Source organism: Halichoerus grypus, chromosome 12, assembly GCF_964656455.1.
Source record: "Halichoerus grypus chromosome 12, mHalGry1.hap1.1, whole genome shotgun sequence".
Classification (NCBI taxonomy): domain Eukaryota; kingdom Metazoa; phylum Chordata; class Mammalia; order Carnivora; family Phocidae; genus Halichoerus; species Halichoerus grypus.
In genome coordinates, this window is record NC_135723.1 from 56,629,864 (window position 1) to 56,654,877 (window position 25,014).

At 34.8% G+C, this 25,014-nt stretch overlaps 1 protein-coding gene across 7 annotated transcripts in view; it reads left to right on the forward strand.

The window, feature by feature from the left end:
• The window catches only part of PALS2 (protein associated with LIN7 2, MAGUK p55 family member), a 125,493-nt gene that overhangs the window by 88,855 nt on the left and 11,624 nt on the right, over positions 1-25,014 (forward strand). For 6 of the 7 annotated variants that reach the window (XM_036097198.2, XM_036097204.2, XM_036097196.2 and 3 more), the window contains 5 exons: positions 9,693-9,734; positions 11,199-11,330; positions 14,086-14,185; positions 14,526-14,594; positions 16,137-16,298. In XM_036097198.2, the coding sequence (XP_035953091.1) occupies positions 9,693-9,734; positions 11,199-11,330; positions 14,086-14,185; positions 14,526-14,594; positions 16,137-16,298 (505 nt within the window). The remainder of the gene's footprint in view (positions 1-9,692; positions 9,735-11,198; positions 11,331-14,085; positions 14,186-14,525; positions 14,595-16,136; positions 16,299-25,014) is intronic. The other variant, XM_078059373.1, reaches the window with a different exon arrangement.

The following is a 25,014-nucleotide window of genomic DNA, read 5'->3' on the forward strand; positions in this document are numbered from 1 at the left end:
TGAATATATCATGGCACTCCTTTCTGGCGTGGAAAGTTTCTGCTGGAAAATTCACTGATAGCCTTATAGGGTTTCCTTCATATGTAACTGTCTTCTTTTGTCCTGTTGCTCTTAATATTTTTTCTTTTTCACTTTATTTTTCCATTTTAATTACAGTGTGTCTTTGTGTGGATCTGCTTTGATTTTGTTGGGGGTTCTCTGTGCCTCCTAGATCTGGATATCTGTTTCCTTCCCCAGATTAGAGAAGTTTTCAGCTATTATTTCTCCTGATATATTCTCTGCCCCCGTTTCTCTCTCTCCTTCTTCTGGGACTCCTATAATATAAATGTTATTACATTTGATGGAGTCACTGAGTTCCCTAAGTCTATTCTCATTTTGCATAATTCTTTTTTCTCTCTTTTGTTCAGCATAATTACTTTCCATTACTCTGTCTTCTAGGTTATTAATTCATTCCTTTGTTTCTTCCAGCCTGCTGTTCATTTCATCAAACATATTTTTTCCTTTGTTTATTGAGCCCTTGATCTCTACTGTATTATTCCCGATCTCTTTCTTAATGGTTTCACTGATGTCCTCCACTGTCTTCTCAAGTCCATTGAGTATCCTTATGATCATTGCTTAAAATTCTTTATCAAGCATGTTACTTAAATCTGTTTTACTTAGATCTCCCACTGTGGCTTTGTCTTTTTCTTTCATTTGGTACAAATTCCTCTGTCTTCTCATTTTGTCTAAGTCTCTGTGCCTGTTTCTCTGTGTTAGGAAAGTTAACTATGTCTCCTGTTCTTTAAGGGTAATGGCTTTATAAAGAAGCAGTCCTGTAGTGCCCTGCAGTGTAGTGGCCCCTGTTCCCCAGCACCAAGAAAAGAATCATGAAAGAAAATGTATTTGAAATTAGACATTTCACATCACTAGTACCTCTCAGACCTCCTGTATTTCTCAAGTGGCACATTTCCATTTGGACTTGAATAGATTGGAAAAGTAGAACCTAAGATTTACTATTTTTTTATTATATGTTGTGTTAATTAGGAAGATTTCTTGCCCCCCCCCCCCACCGTGGTTTAAACCAGAATTCTTACCAGTTTACCAAGGCTATCATGGACTTTTACAGGCAAGATACATTTTTATAATATTAATATGTTACATGTTAGCACTTTGGCTCAAATTCCTTTCTAGATTCTGCACCTGGTGAACTGGTCTGAATAGTGTAAGATGCAAGGATCTTTAGTCCTGTCAGGCTTAAATTTATTCCCATCCCATGCCTTCTCAAACTCTTTTATTTAGCCTTTAGAACTGGGAGAAAAGATGTAAATTGGTTAGGAGAGGTCATCTAAGCCTGAGGCAGTTCTCAGGCCTATGTATCATAAAAAAGAAAAGAGACTATAACATGAGGGCTTCCAAAGGTGAGCCAAAACATGTCTAAATTGGGTTATTTTTTAAAGTGAATGAGGAAATGATTACTAATTATGTTGGAACAATACCTGTCCTGGACAAACTATGGTCATTTTCCTAAGAGAAGCTATGGGGAGGCAAGGGCATTTAGCCTCTTCAGCTCTTTCACTAGAAGCTCCATCATGTAGTCCTCGTGTGCCTATCTTAACTCCCTCTGGACTGCTATGAGAGCAGAAGGGACCAGGAGCTCTCCCTGCCAGGTGGTGTTTCTCAAAGCACTATCAGTAGATCATTTTTATCAGAATAATTGAGGTGCTTATAAAAATCAAAATTTTTCATGAGATCTAAGAATCTATAATTATAAATTTGAGACCAAGGTAAATTAGAAGTTGTAGCTAATTCTGAGGTTCTTCAACTTACATAAAGGTTTAGTTCCCAAAGGCTGTTGATAATTCCATTTGTTCATTAAGGCCAAACTGATAGGAATTCTCTTACTCATCTTTAAGGCCACCATGATGTAGGTACCAAAATATTTTAAGAAAAATTACAGTTCCATATGCATGTAAAAGTTCTTTTTTTTTTTTTTTAAGATTTTATTTATTTGACAGAGAGAGACACAATGAGAGAGGGAACACAAGCAGGGGGAGTGGGAGTGGGAGAAGCAGGCTTCCTGCCAAGCAGGGAGCCCGATGCAGGGCTTGATCCCAGGGTCTTGGGATCATGACCTGAGCCGAAGGCAGATGTTTAATGACTGAGCCACCCAGGCACCCCTGCATGTAAAAATTCTTAACAAAATAATAGCAAATGAAATTTAATGATATATAAAAAAGATAAGAGGACATGTTCAAATTGGATTTATCCCATGGGTGCTAGGATGGTTTCATACTGGAAATCAGTGTGAAACCAAGCACATTAACAGATTTAAAGAGAAAAACCTCAATAAAGGATTTGATAAAATTCAATACATAGTCATGATTTTAAAAAAAGTTTAGTAAATTGAGAACAGAAGGGAAGCTCCTTACTCTTATTTTATAAAAAACACTAAAGAAAACATTATTCTGAATAGTTGAATATTAGAATCATTCTCTTTAACATCAGGAACTGGACCCTCAGGTGGTCTGCCTAAGACTCTAGTACAACCCCAGTGCCCCAGGAAGCCTCATTTCCATTCCAGCAAGATCAAAGGACCTACCATAAATGAAGAGAAACTTGCCAAACTTCAGACATAATTGTGCAGTGGTTAAAAAAAAAAAAATGCCCTGAGATGGTATATAGAGTAACAGATGATACAAGAAATATGTTACAATAAGTGATAAAAATTTTCAGTTCTCCTTAAAGAAACTAAGAATAAGCAGTATCTCTGATATTAAAGAGGTAAGTGCATTTGCAGACTAGGGAATGGTTATCTACTTACTTTAACAACCCTAATGCTCAGACGTCTCTGGCAGCAAACACTTTTACCATTACCAGCCATGCTGAGACACAACCCCTGCCAAAAATGCCACCTGGCTTCTTAGACCAACTTGGTATTGAGAAGCTTAAGGACACTGGCAGAAGCTGGATGGAAAAGCACCACTTGCTATTGGGGAGAAGGGTGATCTTGTTCAGAGTTTTGATGGGGCTTTCAATAATTAGGCAAATAATTGACTAGATTTATTTTTAAAATAATAAAACTTCAATAATTTTGACTGCTTAAAAAATTTTGTTTATGGCAAATAGATACAGAATGATGAAATATAGAAACGTATAATATTGTAAATTCTGAGGCCCTTGGACACTGCTGCTTTTTAATTATTGCGTATACACAATTATTTGTTTGTAGTTAATTAAACCAAAGAAGCCACAATATAAAGTTTAAAAGAAGGATTAATAAAGTCTTTGCCTAGTTACCAAAAGTAAGAACTAGAGAAGGATGTTCACTTATACCACTTCAATTTAATATTTTACTGAAAGTTTCATAAGCCCAAAAAGACAAATTATAGAAGCAAAAAGTTCAGAAAGAAAATAAAATTTACTATTTTCAAATGATATTTTTTTGCATAGAACATCCCCAAGACTATAAATTAATAGAAATGAATTTAGCAAGATATTTGAAAATAAGATTAATATACAGAAGTCAGTTGCATTTCTGTATGTCATCAACAAACATCAAAATATGTAACTAAGACAAACATCATTTACAGTAGAGTCAGAGAATGTCACATTTATGTCTAGAAATAAATCTATCAAAAATATTCAAGGCCTCTACACACGCAAACACACACTACGATGAAGATCTAAATAAACAGATATGTCATGTTCATGGACAAGAAGATAATATTGTGAAGGTGTCAGTTTTCTTCAAATTGACTTTTATATTCAACAAAATTCCAATAAGATTTTTCATAGTATTTGATAGGATGAATAGCCCATACACTTCTGAGGCAGAAAAGCAGGAATGGGGCATTACTAATATATAGGAATTAAGATACCATCATGGTATTGGCATAAGAGCAGATAGAATGATTAATAGAATAGAGAGTTCAGAAAGAGCTAACACATACACTATTTTGATAAGATGATATATCTTTCAGTGAGAAGAGGAGAAACTATTCAATGAATGAAACCTGTTATTAACGGGGATAACATATGAAGTTGTGTTCCTGTTTCACTTTACATACACAAATCAAGTAAAAGGAGACAATCAGTGAACATATGAAGAGATATTAAAAATCGCAGTGTGGAATACCATTTTATAACATTCAGTTGGCAAAAAGTGTACATGTGACTCTACAGTATCACTTCTACACTGTTGGTGGCAGTGTAAATTGGTATAACCACACGAGGCAGGGGCGGGGAGTTTAGCATTATCAGAGTTGAGTGTTCACATATACCGAAACACAGTAATATCCTAGAGAAGTTCATATGTGTGTACAACTGGAAACATGTTCATGTTAAGAAGCATGTAAATTCCAAAAGATTATATGCTATGGTGTGATATAATTTTTTTATGTTTAACTAAATGCATACTTTTAAAGAATCTAACAGGTTTCATTCATTGAATAGTTTCTCCTCTTCTCACTGAAAGATATATCATCTTATCAAAATAGTACATGTGTTAGCTCTCTTTCTGAACTCTCTATTCTATTAATCACTCTATCTGCTCTTATGCCAGAAGTGTATGGGCTATTCATATATTTGCACAGTAAAACTATACGAAAGGAAACCAAAGAGTTAACACAAGATTCAGGGTAAGGGTTACCTTAGCTGGGGAAGCCAGGGTGATGGAATGGAATGGAATGAGAGCAGGAGGACCCCTTAAGGTTCTAGCCTCTGTTTTGGGTACAAGTTTATGGCTGTTTATCACATTTTTTAAAAGGAATAAAATAAAAATAGGCTTTGCATGAACCAGTGACTTAGTGTGATATAAATTAAGAATAATTATTATTAGTATAATTCTGAACAGTCCAGTTTAATAGATTTTTTAAATAATTTTTTTGACAGAAGCTTAAATATGTGGCCCACAGATGGATATTTACCAAATAGGAGTGTGAATTGCCCCTCAGAGCTTTTTTTAAATAAACATATATTCTAGCCTCCCTGCTGATTGAAAATGTGTGTGTGGCTGCATTTAACTGAGTAGGCCGAGTTCATGTACTTTGAAAATCTTTAGAAATATAACATCCTTCCTTAATCATCTCTGCTATTGTCATAGTGAACTTCATAGCAACTATGATCACTGCATTCGCCACCTTGTCACTTGTTCTAATTGCAAATTCAGATGGACCTGAAAATATGTGTTGAGACTGAGGGTGTATAAGGAACATTTGCACTATGTTCAGATGACATATTCCCACATTTCCAACCACCTTCTGATTTAACATAAGGGTCATGGTAGAGCTATTTCTACAGCCATTTCATCATTTAATTTCTTTTCTCTTACTAATTATTATCCTTTGCATAGGCCCAGCATAGTCATGTGTAATATTTTATTTTTTCAGTACTTCTGAAATTTTTATATTTACTTCTAAAAAATATATTTGAGATAAAGCTTATATAAATAGCATGTATTTAAAGTATACAATTTGATAAATGTAGATATATATACTTGTGAAACCATCAACATAATCAAGACAACATATATATCTAGCACCTCCAGAAGTTTCTTTGTATCCATTGATAATCCTTTCCTCCTTTTCCCTCCCTGAATGCATTCCAGGCAAGCACTGCTCTGCTTTCTGTCACTATAGTTTAGTTTACATTTTCCTTATTTTTATTTAAATGGAAGCATGCAACATGAATCATCTTTGCTGTTATTTATTTTTTTAATCTTCTTTCAGCATAATTCTTTTGGGATTCATCCATCTTTTTATGTGTGTCAGTAGTTGATTCCTTTCTCTTGATGAGTAATATTTCATTGCTTGGCTATACCATAGTTTGTTTATCCATTAACTGGCTGATGAACATTTTTGTTGTTTCCACTTTGAGGCTATTATAAATAAAGATGCTGTGGCCATTTACATGTAAGTCCCTTGGGTGAATACCTAGGAATTGAAGGATTGGGTCATAGTAGGTATATGTTGAACTTTCACAGAAGTGGCCGAACTATTTTCAGAAGTGGTTGTACCAGTGTACATTCCCCCCAGCATTTTATGAGAGTTTCAGTTACTGTACATCTTCACCAACATTTGGATGGTCAGTCCTTATAATTTTAGACACCCATATAGATGTGTAGTGATAACTCAATATGATTTTAATTTACATTTCCCTGATGACTACTTAATACTGAGCATCTTTTCATATGTTTATTTTTTCTGTGTCTGTTTTGGTGATTAGTCTTCAAATCTTACCCATTTTTTATTGAGATTTTTTATTTAGTTTTGAGAGTTCTTTATGTATTTTGAATACAAATACAAATCAGAATTATGATTTATAAGGATTTTCTCACAGTGAAAAGGCTTGTCTTTTCATTCTGTTAACAGCATAATACAAAGAGCAGAAGTTCTTAATTTTGTTTTGTTTTTTTTTTTTTAAAGATTTTATTTATTTATTTGAGAGAGAGAGAACGAGAGACAGAGAGCATGAGAGGGAGGAGGGTCTGAGGGAGAAGCAGACTCCCCGCTGAGCAGGGAGCCCGATGCGGGACTCGATCCCGAGACTCCAGGATCATGACCTGAGCCGAAGGCAGTCGCTTAACCAACTGAGCCACCCAGGCGCCCCCAGAAGTTCTTAATTTTGATGAAGTCCAACTTTTCCATGTTTTTCTTTTACAGATCATGCTTGTATTGTTCTGTGTAAAATATTTTTGTATAACTTAAGGTCATAAAGATTTTCTTCGATTTTTTTTTTTTCCTAAAAGTTGTACAGTTTTATACCTAGCTCTAGGATCCATTTAGTGTATGAGTTTTTGTATAGGTTTAAGATATGGATGAATGGGGGGTTGCATTCTTTCATCAAATTTGGAAACATTTTGACTATTACCTCTTCAGATTATTTTTCTATTCCCATTTCTTCTGTCCTTTGGTGACATCATTTCCACATATATTAGGCTCCTTGAGGTTGTCCCATTGCTCAGTGATACTCTTCATTTATTTCAATCTTGTTACTTCCCTGTTTTTTATCTTAGTTTCTATTGCTATATCTTCAAGTTTATTTTCTTCACTTCTGGCGTACTTTTTCCATCTTAGATATTTTGGTTTTCATCTCTAGAAATATAAATTGAGTTTTGTTTTGTTTTTTATATCTGCCATGTTTCTACCTAATATGCCTAGTCCTTCCTCTAGCTTCTTGAACCTAAGAATACAATATGTAAAGTTAAAGTAACTATTTTAATGTCCTTCTCTACTAATTTGATCATGTTTATCATTTCTGGATCACTCAATTGATTTTTCTCCACATTTTAAATTATATTTTCCTGCTTATTTGCATGCCTGGTTATTTTTGATTGGTTGTTAGACATTATGAATTTTACCTTGTTGAATGCTTGATATTTTTGTATTCTTAGAAAAAAATTCTTAAACTTTGTTCTAGGCTAGTTAAGTTACTTGGGGCAGTTTGATCATTTCAGATCTTGCTTTTTAAGCTTTGTTAGGTACAGTCAGAGCAGGATTAAGTCTGGGCATAATCCTTCCAACTACTCAGTGCCTCATGAATTATGAGATTTTTCCACTCACCTTGTTGAGAAAAGAAATTATTCCTGACCCTGTGTGACCTGCTGATATTACTTATCATGCTGGTTCTTTACCTGACTTAGAGTAGTTTCCTCATACCCATGCACTGATCAGTACAGTCTCCTGAAGAGAGGAGGGAGTGTCCCTCCCTGGAGGGAGTGTTCTGCAATTCTTGAGTGTGCAGCCCTTTCCTCACTGATTACTCTGTTCTGTACGCTGTAGCCACCTTGATCTCCCTGGTCGCCCAGCTCATCTCCTCAACTTGGGGATCACACAGGGTCTACTGAGATCCTTCCTTCCTGAGTTGCAACCTGGGAACTTTCTCAGTGCAGTTATCAGGGGCAACTGAATAGTTTATCTTGTTTGTTTCCATTTTTAAGGGATCACTGACTTCATTGCCTGATGTCTTAAAAAATGTTTTGTCAAATTTTGTCCAGTATTTTAGTTGTTTCAAGTTGGAGAGTCCTTTATTGGTTCATCTTAGTCAGAAGCAGGAGTCATTTTATATTTATTACCATGAGAATTTAATTTTTAAATAGGTGAGTCATTCCCATGGTTCAAAATTCAAGAAATATAAATAGGTATTCAACTGAAATTTCTTTCATAATCCACTACAAACCTAGTGCTCACTCCCTATAAGAAACCATTCTGTTAATTTATCTTTCTAGAGTTTCTTTATTCATATGCAAGTAAGTAAAAAATATATATTATTATTCCTGTTCCACCTCCTTTTCAGTGAAAAGCTTACGTAGTATATACAGTACTTGGTTTTTTCACTTAAATGTGTATCTTTAGGATCTTTCCTTATTGGTACATAGACTGCCTCTTGACACATTATCACCACCTCCCCACCCTTTTTAATAGCTGCATAGTATTATATTATATAGACTTACCATCATTTATTTAATCAGTTCTGTATTATTAAACTATTAGGTTGCTTCCAATCTTTTGCTACTAGGACTAATTTAGTAGTTAATAGTCTTGTACATAAATCATTTTGCATATGTCTGAGCAACATTGCTGTTTAATACATTCCCAGAGGTAGAATAGTAGGTGAGAAGATTTTTGCATTTGTAATTTTGATAGCTATTGTCAAATTGTTCTCCCAAGGAATTGAACCAGATCCTCCACTAACCTGTTAGGAAAATGCCTATTGGCTCATAGTCCCATCTATAGAATGTTATCAAATATTTGGATTTCTGCTAATGCGGCAGGAAGAAAATATTGTTATAATATAGTTTTAATTCTTATTTCTATTCTGAGTGATGTTGAATATCTCTTGTGTTTAAAAGCCATTTGTACTTCCCATTCTCTGTTCCATCTACTTTAGATTGTCAGTTTTTTCTTTTAGTGATAAGAATAGGAGATTGAAATACTTTAGTAGGTTGTGTTTAATAACTTCTTAATATTGAATGAACCATTAACATCCACAGTCTATTAGTAAAACACTTTACAATATACTTAGTAAAATAAAATATAATTATACTTAATCTGGTCAAATGTCTAATGACTTTAAGGTCATTACAAAATCTTTAGATCAAAGGTTGGGTTAATTGATTTTTCAGACAGAATTTTAAAAGTCAAAGTAAAACCAGGCTAATCTGAATTTTTGAGCATGAGAGTAATGTCTAAAATTAGTTTAATAAATGAAATAATAAGAATTGTTCCCTCTAGAAATGTTTTACATTTGAGAGATGTGTTTTGTTCCGCAAATAATGACATTTACAGAACAATTTGATGGGAATAGGGGAATAATTATTTGAAATTAAACTATCTCAGAAAATCTCAACTTATGGATACAAAATGTATGTTGTCCCACAGATTAGAATGATAAACACATTCCTGGTTAGATGACAGGATGCTTTTACTATTCATTTGGTGCAGCTTTCTTGAGAAGTAAGGAGTATCCAAGTATTTTTTTTTAAACTTTGCATACCCATCCTTTTTCTCTGCCTCATCTCAAACACCTCTACCTTTTTGCTTCTATCATTTATAATTTTCAGTTGTTATACCCTATGGACAATTAATGAGGGGAGAGTAGTTACTTTACCAAATGAGTGAAGTAATAAAATGGGCCAGTAGTTTGTTTATATTTTGTTAATTTATTATCAGTTTAAAAGTCTGGCTTTATTTATGCAATGAAAAATGTATTTTTAGAGTTGCATCAGTATGGAGAGGCATCCAGCACACATCCGTCAGGTATGATGTCATTCCAGGACATTCTCTGGTATTCCGTTTTTCTGTCTTATCAGCCAACTAAATTTACCTTGAATAAATAATAATTTGGGTTTTCTTTTTCCATTGCCAAAACATTGAGCTGCATGCCATTTTCAAGTTAGCCAGTTGTCACATTTTAGCAATCTTAATATTGTTTGTATGCTTGCTTTTTAGATATTTCTAAAATTGCATATCAAAAAAATTTTGGCTTACTGATTTTTTAAATAATAGCCTTTCCAAAGTTATTGAAAACATCCTGAATGCTTTCTACCAAAATCATCTAATTGTAAATAACTAAAATTTTGTCACATGTTCCCAAACTTAGTTACTTTTAAATTATTTTAATATGCATCCATCACATTGCATTTTACCACACTAATGATATTATGTATCTGCTTGTATTACTTGAATATCTTCTTTGGTTACATTTATAGAAGTATGATAACAATGTTATTTTGACTAATTTTGTGCTTTTCTGCTTGTTAAAGTTTACCTGCTGATCAATGCCAAGTCAATTCTTCAGTAGATAAAATTTGAGTTTTTATAAATATGCATGAAAAAACTTTTAAGAAAGTAATCTGAACTTGCCATCAAAAACTGAAAATGCTTAACTTATTAGGATTTACATTAAAGTGAATAAGCAAAATATTCCAGTTATTGGAGATAACTAATAGTGGTAATTGGAATACTTTTATTAATAAAACATATTTAAAAGAAATTTGTGTAGTTCAGTGAATTTAAATTGAGAAATAGTTTCAAGGCCTTTTCAGTGTTTTTCTTACAATTAATTTAATGTTAATTATTTAAGTCAGAGCAAGATGATTTCAGAAAAGTGTTTTCCACACAAGTTTTGGTCAGTGTAAATCTGTGTGATCATAAAAAATATATTACCAGTGATGAAAATTGGGTTTTTATTTTTTATTTATTTATTTTTTTAGTTACTAAATATATTTCAGATCTGAATTCAACATGAACTTTCATTGTTTAATTTTGGTTTCTGGGCTCTTTCAAAAAGTACCCCCCCCCAAAAAAAGTCCTGTTATATCTGAAATATATGCCTTCAATCAGCTGCATATATTGTTTCTGGGTATTAATCAGAAAGTGGCATTTAATTGAATAAAAATTATGCAGCGTTAGTTAGAAAATCATGTGAAAAGATGGGGGAAAGTATAAGAATGATGGAGTAAAATGATTGTCAAACTGTTGGTTTAAGATTAGATATTAAAATAGAAACAAAATTTTAATTGTACTAATATTTATTTTCTTTTCTGATGCCAAATTATTAATGTGTAATAATTGATTTTTATTTGAGTGGGAAAATGTGCTTAGTTGAAGTACTAAATAAATTGTCAATTACAATTAAATCACAGTGATTTGACAAAGATTTCAAAAATCTAGTGACAAATGATACATCTATACTACTTTAAATTGTGCTATGTGTTTTAGGTGTTTGTGAAATGTCATTTTGATTATAATCCATACAATGATAACCTGATACCCTGCAAAGAAGCAGGATTGAAGTTTTCAAAAGGAGAAATTCTTCAAATTGTGAACAGAGAAGATCCAAACTGGTGGCAGGTTAGTATGCTTCTCATAATTTCCTCAACTGCTTTTTTATTTTCAATCTTAGATCTGGCCAATATCTGAATATTCAGGAAGAAGGTATTAGCATTTGTTCCAATGATTTTTCGTGCATGAACAGCTCCTGCTTCATGGCTGCTAATTTTGTGGACAGGAGATCAAATTGAGAGGGAATTTGTGAGTAGCTGTTAATAAATGCAGAATTAACTAGCCTGTGGAGGTATTCCATTGGTTCAGGGATTAGAACAGTTGGTTCTTCCACATGAGTGACTGTAGTACAATACGGTGTTGGGCAAGAACAACTCACTTGGGGTCATCCCTTCTCAGTGTTTGTTGTTGTTTAACTAGAAGTCTTTAACTGTGTGTGTAGTAGTGTCTTTCTCTCTTGTCTCCTCGCCCTCTATGTACATTCATGGCAAATAAAACATGATTTCATAAGCTCTTCAATCTGTTTACCTACCTCTCCTCAGTTACTGAGAAATGAAGGTTTGCTTTATGATTAGTGTTAGTTGGTCTTGGATTGAAATCTGTGTATATGGAAAGGGATGTGTGTTATCACCATATTTTCCCCCACTTCATTTTCTAAAGATCTCTGCGATCGTGTTCTTTTTCCTTTCCCCTAATACAGCCTTCAGAACTCTCTAGCAGCAGAATTAAGTCTGATTTTGTCATTGTTTACACTGTCTAATACCCACAGTATTCAGAGCTGGAGAAACTGACAAATTGGAAAGTCTAAAATCCCTTAAACCGTCAGAAGAAGAGTCTCATTAAAAAGCAAGGTGTATGGTGGGGGGTGGGAGGGATGGGGTGGCTGGGTGATAGACATTGGGGAGGGTATGTGCTATGGTGAGCGCTGTGAATTGTGCAAGACTGTTGAATCACAGATTTATACCTCTGAAACAAATAATACATTATATGTTAAAAAAAAAAAAAAGAAGAAGAAGATAGCAGGAGAGGAATGAATGAAGGGGGGGAAATCGGAGGGGGAGACGAACCATGAGAGACTATGGACTCTAAAAAACAAATTGAGGGTTCTAGAGGAGAGAGGGTGGGAGGATGGGTTAGCCTGGTGATGGGTATTAAAGAGGGCACGTTCTGCATGGAGCATTGGGTGTTATACACAGACAATGAATCATGGAACACTACATCAAAAACTTAATGATGTAATGTATGGTGATTAACATAACAATAAAAATTAAAAAAAAAAAACCAAGGTGTATGAGGAAAGGACCCAGGACCTAGCACTAAACTCTAAATTAAATGGAGATATTAGTAACTCAGATTAGCTCTCTTAAGTTATATTGACTTCTAAGGGGGGAATGAATAACAAGGATAAGAATAGTCCTGCTAATGTCCTTAAATTTAAATTAAGACATTATTATGTACAAGTACATTATGCAGTGAGAGAACTAAAACATAGGTAAATTAAAAAGAATCCATGATCTCTAGACGTTTCCACTGAACTTCCTAGAACTCTCATCAAAAAACTCTGTGGCTGTTTCCTTCATTGAACTTTTCCAGGAAAATTTTTTTTTTACCCCTTTCTGTGAATGTCGTCTGCTCATCCTGTCACCATTATTTCAGTCTCCTCCTGCATTTGGTGATGTTACTTTAATTCTATTTTTTAGGATTTTAATGGCTAAAAATGATACCAGATTTTTCAGTGCTAGCTGTAAATATAAAAAACCCTAACTTTGTGGGATAAGCCACTAGCAGCCTTTTCTTTAGCCACTATTTTGAAATAGCACTTTCTTGGATTTCAAAACTTAGTTTCTTTTTTTTTTTTTTTTTTTTTTTAATTTTTTTATTGTTATGTTAATCCCCCTACATTACATCAGTAGTTTTAGATATAGTGTTCCATGATTCATTGTTTGTGCATAACACCCAGTGCTCCATGCAGAACGTGCCCTCCTCAATACCCATCACCAGGCTAACCCATCCTCCCAACCCCCTCCCCTCTAGAACCCTCAGTTTGTTTTTCAGAGTCCATCGTCTCTCATGGTTCTTCTCCCCCTCCGATTTCCCCCCCTTCATTCTTCCCCTCCTGCTACATTCTTCTTCTTCTTTTTTTCTTTCTTAACATATATTGCATTATTTGTTTCAGAGGTACAGATCTGAGATTCAACAGTCTTGCACAGTTCACAGCGCTTACCAGAACACATACCCTCCCCAGTGTCCATCACCCAGTCACCCCATCCCTCCCACCCCACCCCCCACTCCAGCAACCCTCAGTTTGTTTCCTGAGATTAAGAATTCCTCATATCAGTGAGGTCATATGATACATGTCTTTCTCTGTCAAAACTTAGTTTCTTGACAGTAGATGTAGTTATACCTATTTTAAACTTAGGATATTCAGATTCTGTCTCTCTAGTAGGATTAAGGTTGATAGTAAATACCTTACTACGGGTGCTAATGAAATGTCCTTTTAACACATGAAATAGTATTTATCCTTTCTGTTCTTTGACTTACTTAGCATTATAAATAAAAAGTTGTAGTAATTTAAAGATCCTATACTTTGCGTTTTGGTCCCAAAATTTTGATACCAGATGGCAGATTGATTAGGTGCCAATTGATTCCTTAGTGCTAAAGTGTTTAAATATCTTAACTGACAGCACCATGAATTGAAATCTCAAGGTCAGTTTTGAAGAGCACATGTGATATATTTCTACTGACTATTGCTATTGTCCTACTTATTAAGATAAGGTCTCAAATTTTGATCACTGAGATATATAATTCATTAATTTGATTCTAGGCTAGCCATGTAAAAGAGGGAGGAAGCGCTGGTCTCATTCCAAGCCAGTTCCTGGAAGAGAAGAGAAAGGCATTTGTTAGAAGAGACTGGGACAATTCAGGTGATGAGCTCAACACAATGTGTAACAAGTAGTCCTTTGTGGTCACCTTTCTTTTCCTCTTTCATCTGAATCAGCAAATGAATTTATTTAAACTATATCTAAAATTAATCCATCCCATCTACTTTGTTGTATCGCTCTCAAAAGTAAACTTTTTGATCCCTGTCTGCCACCTGCTGGTATAGTATCAGAATTTAGTGGCTCAACTCACTCCTGCCCCCTTCTGCTTTGTAGGACACAACACTGGAAAGGTAATTCTCCCACCCCTATAGAATACCACAGGGCAGTTTTTATCATATTCTGACATACTGTTTTAACTTACATTTGTCTTGTCACCCTTCAGGACCTTTTTGTGGAACGATAAGTAGCAAAAAAAAGAAAAAGATGATGTATCTCACAACCAGAAATGCAGGTATGTTTTAAATACTTTTTGAAAAGTCCAAGTGAGGTAGCTTTATATCATTAATTAATGTGGCATAAACTCTAAATATATAATTTTAAATGAAAGCAATTCATATTAATACCCAATTGTAAGGGGCTGTCACTTGAACACATGGTACAATATAATATGAAGACATTATTTTAATTTTGATATTGTATATACTCATACTGTCACCAGAGGGTTTTATTTATGAGTATAGTTTACAATAAAATGATTGGTTAGGATTTATGCTTATATTAATGAAAGAACTATGTTATTAAAAATATTTATTCAGAGAACTTTGATGACAATTTATGTATCATTTCTAAAGAAGTGCCTTTAGGAAGATACTAAAAGAGTTATGATTAAGGACAACTATATTCTACCTTAACATTGTCCATGATACTTTTGGGAAAATAGTACTGGACCAAACAAATCTTAGTCTGTTCTAGTAGGATTCTGTCTTAAATCTTATAGACTTAAAGAAAGATAAATATGACAGCTACCATAGTTATTCTTTTCAGTTCTAGAGGCTGATAGGCATGAAATGCAGCTCTTTGAGAAGGCCTTCTGAAAGGAATTGACAATTTTAAAGTACTTTCTAGACTTCAGAGCTGCCTCTTACCCTGGTTATAAACTAAATAGCACACTATAAAGGAAATAATATTTAATAATAATAATAATAAAATAAGGGGAAAATAGACTCTCCTTTAATATTGGTTTAATCTTCTGTGGAGAAATTATGCAAAGAAAGAGTTGCTCTTCAGATAATAACCTAAGGAAGGAGTGTTATTACTGGAGATTTAGAGTTATAACCCTAATAACAGGTAATACACTATTTCAAATCCCCTTTGGCCTTATTAGTCATTAAATATATGTCTGTATAGCTTTCTTGCAAAATAGAAAACTTATAATTTTCTCATTGACTAAGATTTAATTTTGGAATGTGTTTTGACTGAAAATAGTTTGGCTCCAACATTTTATACATAAATTCATAATCTTAAAATTTAATTGTCAGTATGTTTGTATGCATTTTATTAATCAAACTGGTATTTGCTGAGTCAACACACAGGATTTATTCATTTATATTATTGGAAGGGCATACTCATTCTGTGGGACTTATTTAAGCAGCCACACTAGGTATACTACCGTCTTTTATATCTGATACACACTAGTTGGCTGTACAAATTACATAAGGTAATTTGCAGTTTGATTATATATATTAAAGTAATTATTTTTACTGGTGAATTGGTAAGAAAGGTTTTAATGGATAGACTATATGATAAAGCACAGGCATTTTCTAGCTTAGACAAATTTTTAAGGGCAAATGGATGGAAGCAGATGTTTAAATCAAGATAAAAAATAGTTTATTGTACTTCACCAAATTTATAAAAACAAATCCGATAGTGAGTACAATTCAAGTGGTATTTACCTGTCAGACAACCAAGCCCTTATTGAACAGAATTGCAGAGGTTTTTCATCCATCTAAAAGATAACTGAATATGACGACTTTCCATTTCCTTTTACATTTAGAATTTGATCGTCATGAAATCCAAATATACGAGGAGGTAGCCAAAATGCCTCCCTTCCAGAGAAAAACATTGGTATTGATAGGAGCTCAAGGTGTGGGACGAAGAAGTTTGAAAAACAGGTTCATAGTGTTGAATCCCACTAGATTTGGAACTACAGTGCCATGTAAGTTTTCTCTCTTTGCTGTTTAAACGGCATCAAAGAGTAGGGTGAGGCAGATTATTATTTTTGTTCCCAAATAATTTTTGATTATGCCAGTGGAAATGAACAAGCAGAAGATACTGAGGAACTCAGTGACTCTACAGCTGTCTTGAAATAGTGCTGTAGCCCTGTTGGCTTGCTGCCCGGTGGCAGTTGCTTCTCCAAACTCTAGTCCAGAAATGTTTGTTAAATGCAAGTGTTATGGGGCGCCTGGGTGGCTCAGTCAGTTAAGCAGCTGGCTTCGGCTTAGGTCGTGATCCCAGGGTTCTGGGATCGAGTCCCGCATCGGGCTCCTTGCTCAGTGGAGAGCCTGCTTCTCCCTCTCCTTCTGCCTGCTGCTCTGCCTACTTGTGCTCTCTCTCTCTCTCTGCCAAATAAGTAAATAAAATCATTTTTTAAAAATAAATAAATAAATAAATAAATGCAAGTGTTAGGGGTTGTGGCAAAATCAGCATTAACTTTGTATTTTCTTGTACAACTGTTCATCTGAAGAGTGTTTTTTTGTTTGTTTGTTTGTTTACCCATTTTCGTGTAAAGAAAAGAGGGAGACCTGCTGGATCCTAAGACCCCTCAGTGTGGCCATCCCTTTGTGAATTTTGTACAGGTCATTAACCTGATTTTTGATAGCACATCAACAGCAATTCATCTTCCTGAGCAGGCAGCATTACTCAAAGTCACAAAGGTTGACATATAAAATAAAAATAATACTGATGAGAAGTATAACCATTAAATTAACCAAACATTCATTTTATGATCTTTGCATTCTTTCCCTATTTGCATATTTATATGGAAAATTAAATAATGATGTCAGAAGTGTGCTTGATAAGAATGGAATCACATCAAGGAGTTAGATGATGTCATAGACTTGTTATAAGGACTAATATACATAGCCAGCATTGTCTTTATAACCCCTTTCTGTGCTTCTATTGCTGACCAAGCCCCCTTTTGATTAACAGTATTTCTTTAGGTATATTAATGCCATTAAGCTGTTCTGAGTTAATTCTTAGCCTAATGTCATTCCATCTCTTCTAGATAAATTTTAGAGTTTCTCAAAACATCTAGTATGTTTTGAGGTTTAATTTTCAGTGAGTAATCTCATTGCTGAAATTTTTATGGATTGGTTGGGAGAGTAGTAACCATGTGCTATTTGTAATCCCTTCAGAGTAAGGCCTTGGATTCCATTGTAGGCACTGTAAGTCACTAAATTCAGACAAATACTGGTTAAATAGCTAAAAAAATCTCACTGTGACCTAAGTATTTTAAAGTATTTTGTTTCTCATTTTTATCAAGTTAATACATGTACAGTACTTTAATCAAGTAGTTCTTAAAGATATGTAATAGAAAAATTAACTGCCGGGGCACCTGGGTGGCTCAGTCGTTAAGCGTCTGCCTTCGGCTCAGGTCATGATCCCAGAGTGCTGGGATCAAGCCCCAACCGGGCTCCCTGCTCCACGGGAAGCCTGCTTCTCCCTCTCCCACTCCCCCTGCTTGTGTTCCCTCTCTCGCTGTATCTCTCTGTGTCAAATAAATAAATTAAAAAAAGAAAAAGAAAAATTAACTGCCTATATTGCTGTACCCCACCTTTGGCCTACTTACCAGAAACAGTTGCTTTTCATGTTTGTTGCTCTTTAGTTTGGTGGTCTTCCATATTTCTTATTAATGTCATCATTCTGCAGTTTCTTGCTTTATCCAGTGTAAGCTTATCTGTTGACTTCCTGACTCTCTTCCCAATATAAAAATAAGTCTAGTTTCAGTTCATTGAATTTTACTTTCTTGAACAGCTTCTCCCTCTCCTTCCATCTAGCAATTGATGGAGTTCCTTTTTTCTTCCTGTCTTTACCTTAATTTTATATGTGTATGTGTATAATTTTATTTTAAACCAAAGACTCATCCAGTAAGTTGTGTTTATTTTCTTGGAGACCTCTGTCTCAGAACCATAGATCTTCCTGCTTCAGTGAGGACAAGACGCTCTCTGTTCTGGCTGCCCCACTGTTAACATGGGAGTGTTTCCCTTTGTTGTTCTCCTGGGTTGACAGCAACCTTGTTATGCTGGAAATAGCCTCTTGTAACATCACAAGAAATGGTGTATGAGATATAATTTATTTATCTTTGTATTTGAAGATGTATATTTTCTGTCCTATATTTGATTGCTTGACCAAGAATAGAAATTCAAGATTGTAAAACTCAAAAGATGTTACTCTTGAATCCAGTTCTGTTGAGGCAAGTGCCTTTGTAATCTTTGTTCTTTCATACGTGACCTTATTTTTCTTTCACAGAAATTCAGCGTCTTTTGTTTGTTTCATTTTGTTGTTTTTCAGTATTTTGAAATTTAATAATGATGTGCCTTCATGTACATCTTTTTTTATTCATTGTGCTGATGATCAGTGGGCTCTTCAGACTAGAGATTCATTGTCCCTCAATTCTGGAAAATTATTATTTCTTGGATGATTTCTCCATGTTCTCTCTGTTCACTTTTTCTAGAATCTCTGTTGGCTGGATGTTGAGCATCCTGGATTCATCTTCTCAATGTCTCTCTCTCTCTCTCTCTTTTAATCATGTTGTCTATCCCTTTATCTTTTTATTCTACTCTTTAAAAGATTACATTGAGTTCTTTATTTTCTCTTCCATCAATGTTTTACCATGAGTAATCTTACTTTCCAGTTTTTTTCTGTTTGTTTATGGGGGCTATATTTTATATATCTCCAAGAATAGTAAATAGTGTTTTGGTGTTTTTTTCAGTTTTATCTATAGCTGAATTACCTCTGCTTTCCTCTGGGTTACTTTTTCTGTTTATGGTATGTTTGTGTTTTCCCTTTTATGCTAGAGGATTTTTTTCTTTTATGTACTGATCCTTGGCTGTACATCCCTGCTTAAGTGTTAAAACTGGTTGGAAGCCCCGTGTACTTGAGCAGGTCTTGGCAACTGGCTGAGCTTTATTTTATGAGATGGCAAGGAGACAGCTGTTTTGTTGGAGGAGCCAAAAAGTTGGCATAAAATATTTTTGGGGGGAGCCGTTAAATTTTCCAGAGAAAAGTTTTCAGATATCCCCCCTGCTGAGTCTGTTCTCTAACAAGATGAAGAGGGAGAAGGTATAGATTAACTTGCTCCGTATGCATAATTATACCCCCACCTCCAGTTTTTAGTTCCTTGCTTCAAAGTCCTAAATCTTTTCAGTGTTCTGGGGATAAAGTAGTCCTATTCTGATCCATAACTCTCTAACACTTTATAGCTTATTCTTCCTTAATTTCCTTCAGTAATATTTGTAGTTTTCAGTGTACAAGTCGTATGCTTTTTTTATCAAATTTATTCCTAAGTATTTAAATTTTCCTAATTTCCTTTTCACATTACAAGTGTATAGAAATACACCTGATTTATTTTTTTTAAAGATTTTTTTTATTTTATTATTTGAGAGAGAGAGAGAGAGAGAGAGCCTGAGCGGGGAGGAGAGAAAGAAGCAGGTTCCCTGCTGAGCAAGGAGCCAGATGCAGGGCTCAATCCCAGGACCCTGGGATCGTGACCTGAGCTGAAGGCAGACACTTAACTGACTGAGCCACCCAAGCGCCCCGAAATACACCTGATTTTTGTGCATTAATCTTGTATCCTTTAACCTTGCTGAACTCATTTATTTGTTGTAATTTTTTTGCAAATTTCTCAGGATTTTCCATACACAAGATCATGTTACCTGCAAATAGAGACAGTTTTCCTTATTCCTTTAAACTGGGTGCCATTTATTTCTTTTTCTTGTCTAACTGCCCTGAGTAGAATCTCCACTGCAGTGTGGAAGTGGCAAAAGTGGACATCCTTGTCTTGTTCATGATCTTAGAGAGATACTGTTCAGTCTTTCATCACTAAGTATGATGTTAACTGTGAGTTTTTTGTAGATAACCTTCATTAGGTTGGAGAAATTCTCTTCTACTCCTAGTTCATTGACTTTTATCATGAGAAGGTACTGTATTTTACCAAATGTTTTTTTTCTTTGTTTATTGAGATAACATGATTTTTTGTTTTTTATTCTTTTACATTCATTGTGTTCCTGTGGTAAATCCCATTTAGCTGTGGTGTATGATCCTTTTTATATGCTTCTAGAATCAGTTTGCTAGTATTTTGTTGAGTATTTGTGCAGCTATATTCATAAGAGATACTGGTCCATAGATTTCATTTCTTATGATGTTGCTAATGTTGATAATCGTGGTAATACTGGACTTATGGACTGAATTGGGAAGTGTTCCTTTCACTTCGATTTTTTGGAAGAGTTTGTAAAGGATTGATGTTAATTCTTCTTTAAATGTTTCATAGAGTTTACCCCCTCTTGAAGCCATTTGATCCCAGGGTTATTTTTGTAGGAGGTTTTGATTATTGATTTAATCTTGTTATTTGTTGTAAGTCTTCTAAGGCTTTCTGTTTCTTTTTAATGGGTTTCAGAATTTCTGCAGCACCCATGGGAATATCCCTTCTTTTATTTCTGATTTTAGTAATTTGAGTCCTCTCTCTTCTTTTCTTGGTCAGTCTCCCTAAAGATTTGTCAATTTTGGTGTTCTTTCAAGAAACCAACATTTGCTTTTGTTGATTTCCTATATTGGTTTTCTGTTCTCTGTTTAATTAATTTCTGTTATAGTCCTTATTATTTCCTTCTTTCTCTGGGTTTAGTTTGCTATTTTTCCGTTTTATTTAGGTGGAATGTTTGGTTATTGGATTGAGAGCTTCATTTTTAATAGGCATTTGCAGCTATAAAGTTCCCTAAAAACAACTGCTTTAGCTACATCTCATAATTTTTGGTATTGTGTCTTTGTTTTCATTCATCTCAAAGCATTTTCTAATTACATTTGTGATTTCCTATTTGACCCATTGGTTGTTTAAGAGCATATTGTTTTATTTCCACATATTTTTGCATTTCCCACATTTCTTCTGTTACTGATTTCCAGTTCATTCCATTGTGGTCAGAGAACATTGTATGATTATACTTTTTTAAAACTCATTGAGACTTTCTTTATAACCTCAGGTATGGTCCATTTGGGAGAATGTTCCAGGTATACTTGGAAAGGATGGGTATTATGCTATCATTGGGTGGAGTCTTCTACAGATGTCTCTTAGGTCTAGTTGGTTTATAGTATTGTTCAACCTTTTATTTCCTTGTTGATCTCCTGCCTATTTGTTCTATCCATTATTTGAAAGTGTGGTATTGAAGTCTCCAAATATTATTGTTGACTTAGTTATTTCTCCCTTCAATCAGTTTTTGCAGCATGTGTTTTGGGAATTCTGTTAGTAGATGCATCTAAATTTGTATTTTTTTAAATCTTTTTGATGGATTGACACTCCTTTGTCTCTAGTAACGTTTTTGTCTTTAAGTTTATTTTATGTGATATATGTATAGCCACTCCAGGTCTGTTTATATGGGGTATTTTTTAGTCCTTTTACTTTCAACCTGCTGATGCCTTTGAATCTGAAATGTGTCTTTTGGGGACAGCCGTCATGGGTCATGGTTTTTTGTTTAAATCCATCCTGCCAGTCTCTGCCTTTTAGTTGGAGTATTTTATCCACTTAAAGTAAATGTCCCTCACCATGGGTTTACCTGATTGTTTCCCCATGATTAGGTTCAGGTCATGCATTATTAGAAAAATATAAATCATGTTTTATCCTTCTCTGAACATTACATAGTAGGTCCATCTTGTCAGTTTGTCCCATTACTGATGATGTTAACTTTGATTATTGATTTAGGGCATGTCTGATAGATTTCTTCACTGTAAAAGGTAACTTTTCTTCTGTTTGTCATTAATAAGTAATCTGTTCAAAGATACTTTGAAACTGTGTAAGTATTCTCCTCAACAAACTTCTACCCAATTGTTTTAGCATCCATCAATAATTCATTAATTTAAAATCTTTTCTTGAATTTGGGGAAACAGCTACCAGGCCACTAAAATCCTTTCTTACATTGACTACGTATTCATTTCCTAGTATCCTTGCAGTTAGGTTATTTGATTAATTTGTTTCTGGCAAGTATATAACTAAGTGGTTTGTTGGATGGCTGAGCTCTTTGGGAGTACAAACAGGAAAGACTTTTATTTTCATCTAACCGCTGACTTCATCCATGCTCTGTCACATCTTCTTTCCCTCTACTTTTCCCTCAGTCCCCTAGAAGATTCTGTAACTTTCCAGTCACTTTCAGTTATAAGAACTGTGTCATTTTGCTAAATAAGACTTTATTTTGGGTGTTTAAAAAAAAAAAAAAAAGGCTACTCCAATTCAAAACTTCAGTGTTGCATCCAGTTCACTGTTTCTCCCTTCCTCACAACTCATTCCTGATCCTTGGCTTAGGACCTATATTGTGAGGGGAAGAGTATAGTTTGTTTTATTACTCTCCCTTCACATCCTGCTCTGCTACTTCTGGTTTTCAGGGTCAGGGCAGGAAGAAGTGGGGATCAAGGGCTGTCATGTAAAATCTTGCCTTTTGGAGACTGGAGTTCTTTATGTGACAAATGTCCAAATACTGTCTCTTCATTGAGGCTTATTTGTAGGTTCTTTGGAGACTCTGTAGAGATCTCCATACTTTGCCACTCCCTGGCCAGGGTATTATGATTTCCAGCTGTCCCCTTGAGACCAATGCCAAGCTCCAATCCCATACTTCACATTCTCTTTTGCTTGGTTCTCTACCCTTCATTCTGTCTTTCTGTGCAGGATACCTTCAGTACAGTTCAGCCAGGCTATCTTTTGAATACACAAACACAGACACACACACACACCCCCCACAGGAAACTCATTCTTGCTTTGCCAAACAGTGGGAGTACAAATCACCCCACTGCCACAATATGTCATCATGGGTTTTCAGAATTCATCAGGGAGAATCATTTTACCATGGGGTAGAGGAAAAGAAAATAAAGCATTCTGCCCTGAACCTACAATTCATAACCTCAGTGACTCCTTTCCGAGTATATATAAGATAGAGGTAGGTGGACAGATGATCCTAGGACCGAGTTGGCCACTTTTTAGTAAACTCTGAAAGAGGAGGCTATAAATCCTTGGCATTTTAGCTTCTACTTGGGACTTGAGGGTTACTGTGAGACTGCAAAAAGAAAAAAGAAAAAAAAAACCTTATTCAGTGTTCTGTTTATAAATACAAGGAACACAATTAAAAAACTTGTAATTATAGAATTATGACCATATTATTCATATAAAAATTTCCATAGTTTTTCTCCTACTTAACACACTGGTCTTTCTTTTCTTCAGATTCCTCAAACTTATCCTTCACACCTTTTTGTTCTTGTTGGTCCCTCAGTGTGGAACACTCTGCCTTCCAGATCTTCAGATGCTTGAATTTTTCTTTTTATTCAGATCTCACCTTCTCAGAGGCCTTTACTGACCATTCCATCTAAAGTAGCCTTCCCACTACCTAGTGGTTATGTTTTAGCACTTAAATTCTTATTTTTTATTTGACTACTCACCTATTTCCACATTCAAGAATATGTCCCACGAGAACAGAGAGCTGCTGTCTTTTGTACTTCTGTAGACCCAGAATCTAGAATAGGGTCTGGCACATAGGATATACCCAAGAAATATTTGATGAATAAATGAATGAACATTATATCATGAGCTTTTTCTTCACAAGTCATTGTCATATGTTTTATGTAAATATTAATCCTACAACAACAATAAAACAAACAACCCAATTCAGAAATGGGCGAAGAACTTGAACAGACATTTCTCCAAAGAAGATCTACAAATGGCCAATAAGCAGATAAAAAGATTCTGAACATCACTGATCATTAGGGAAATGCAAATCAAAACTTTATACCCATTAGGAGATTATACATTTTTTTTTTTTTAAGATTTTTTATCTATTTATTTGACACAGAGAGAGACAGTGAGAGAGGGAACACAAGCAGAGGGAGTGGGAGAGGGAGAAGCAGGCTCCCCGCAGAGCAGGGAGCCTGATGCGGGGCTGTATCCCAGGACCCTGGGATCATGACCTGAGCCGAAGGCAGACACTTAATGACTGAGCCACCCAGGCACCCTGAGATTATACATTTAAAAAAATAGATGTAGAGATAGTAGCACACTTGTATATTACTGATGGGAATGTAAAATGGTATACTTCTATGGAAAACAGTATAGCAGTTCCTCAGAAAAATAAACACAGCATTACATATGATCTAGCAATTCAACTTATAGGTATATACCCAAAAGAATTGAAAGCAGGGACTAAGATATTTGTAAATGAATATTCATAGCATTATTTACAATAGCCAAAAAGATAGAAATAGTTCAAATGTCCATCAGTGCATAAATGGGTAAACTAAGTTGTATGTACAGGCAGTGGAATATTATTCAACCTTAAAGAATGAAATTCTGATCCATGCTATAATATGGATGAACCTTGAAAACATTATGCTGAATGAAATAAGCTAGACACAAAAGGACAGATATTGTACAATTCCATTTATATGAGGTACCTAGAATAATAAAATTCATAGAGACAGAAAGTGGAGTAGTGGTTACCAGGGCCTAGGAGAGAGTGTAATGGGAAGTCAGTGTTTAATGGACACAGAGTTTCAGTTTGGGATGATGAAAAGGTCTGGAAATGGATAGTGGTGATGTTGCACAACGATATGAATGTACTTAATGCCACTGAATTGTGTACTTAAAAATGGTTAAAATGATCAATTTTATCATGATAAACCTTTTAAAA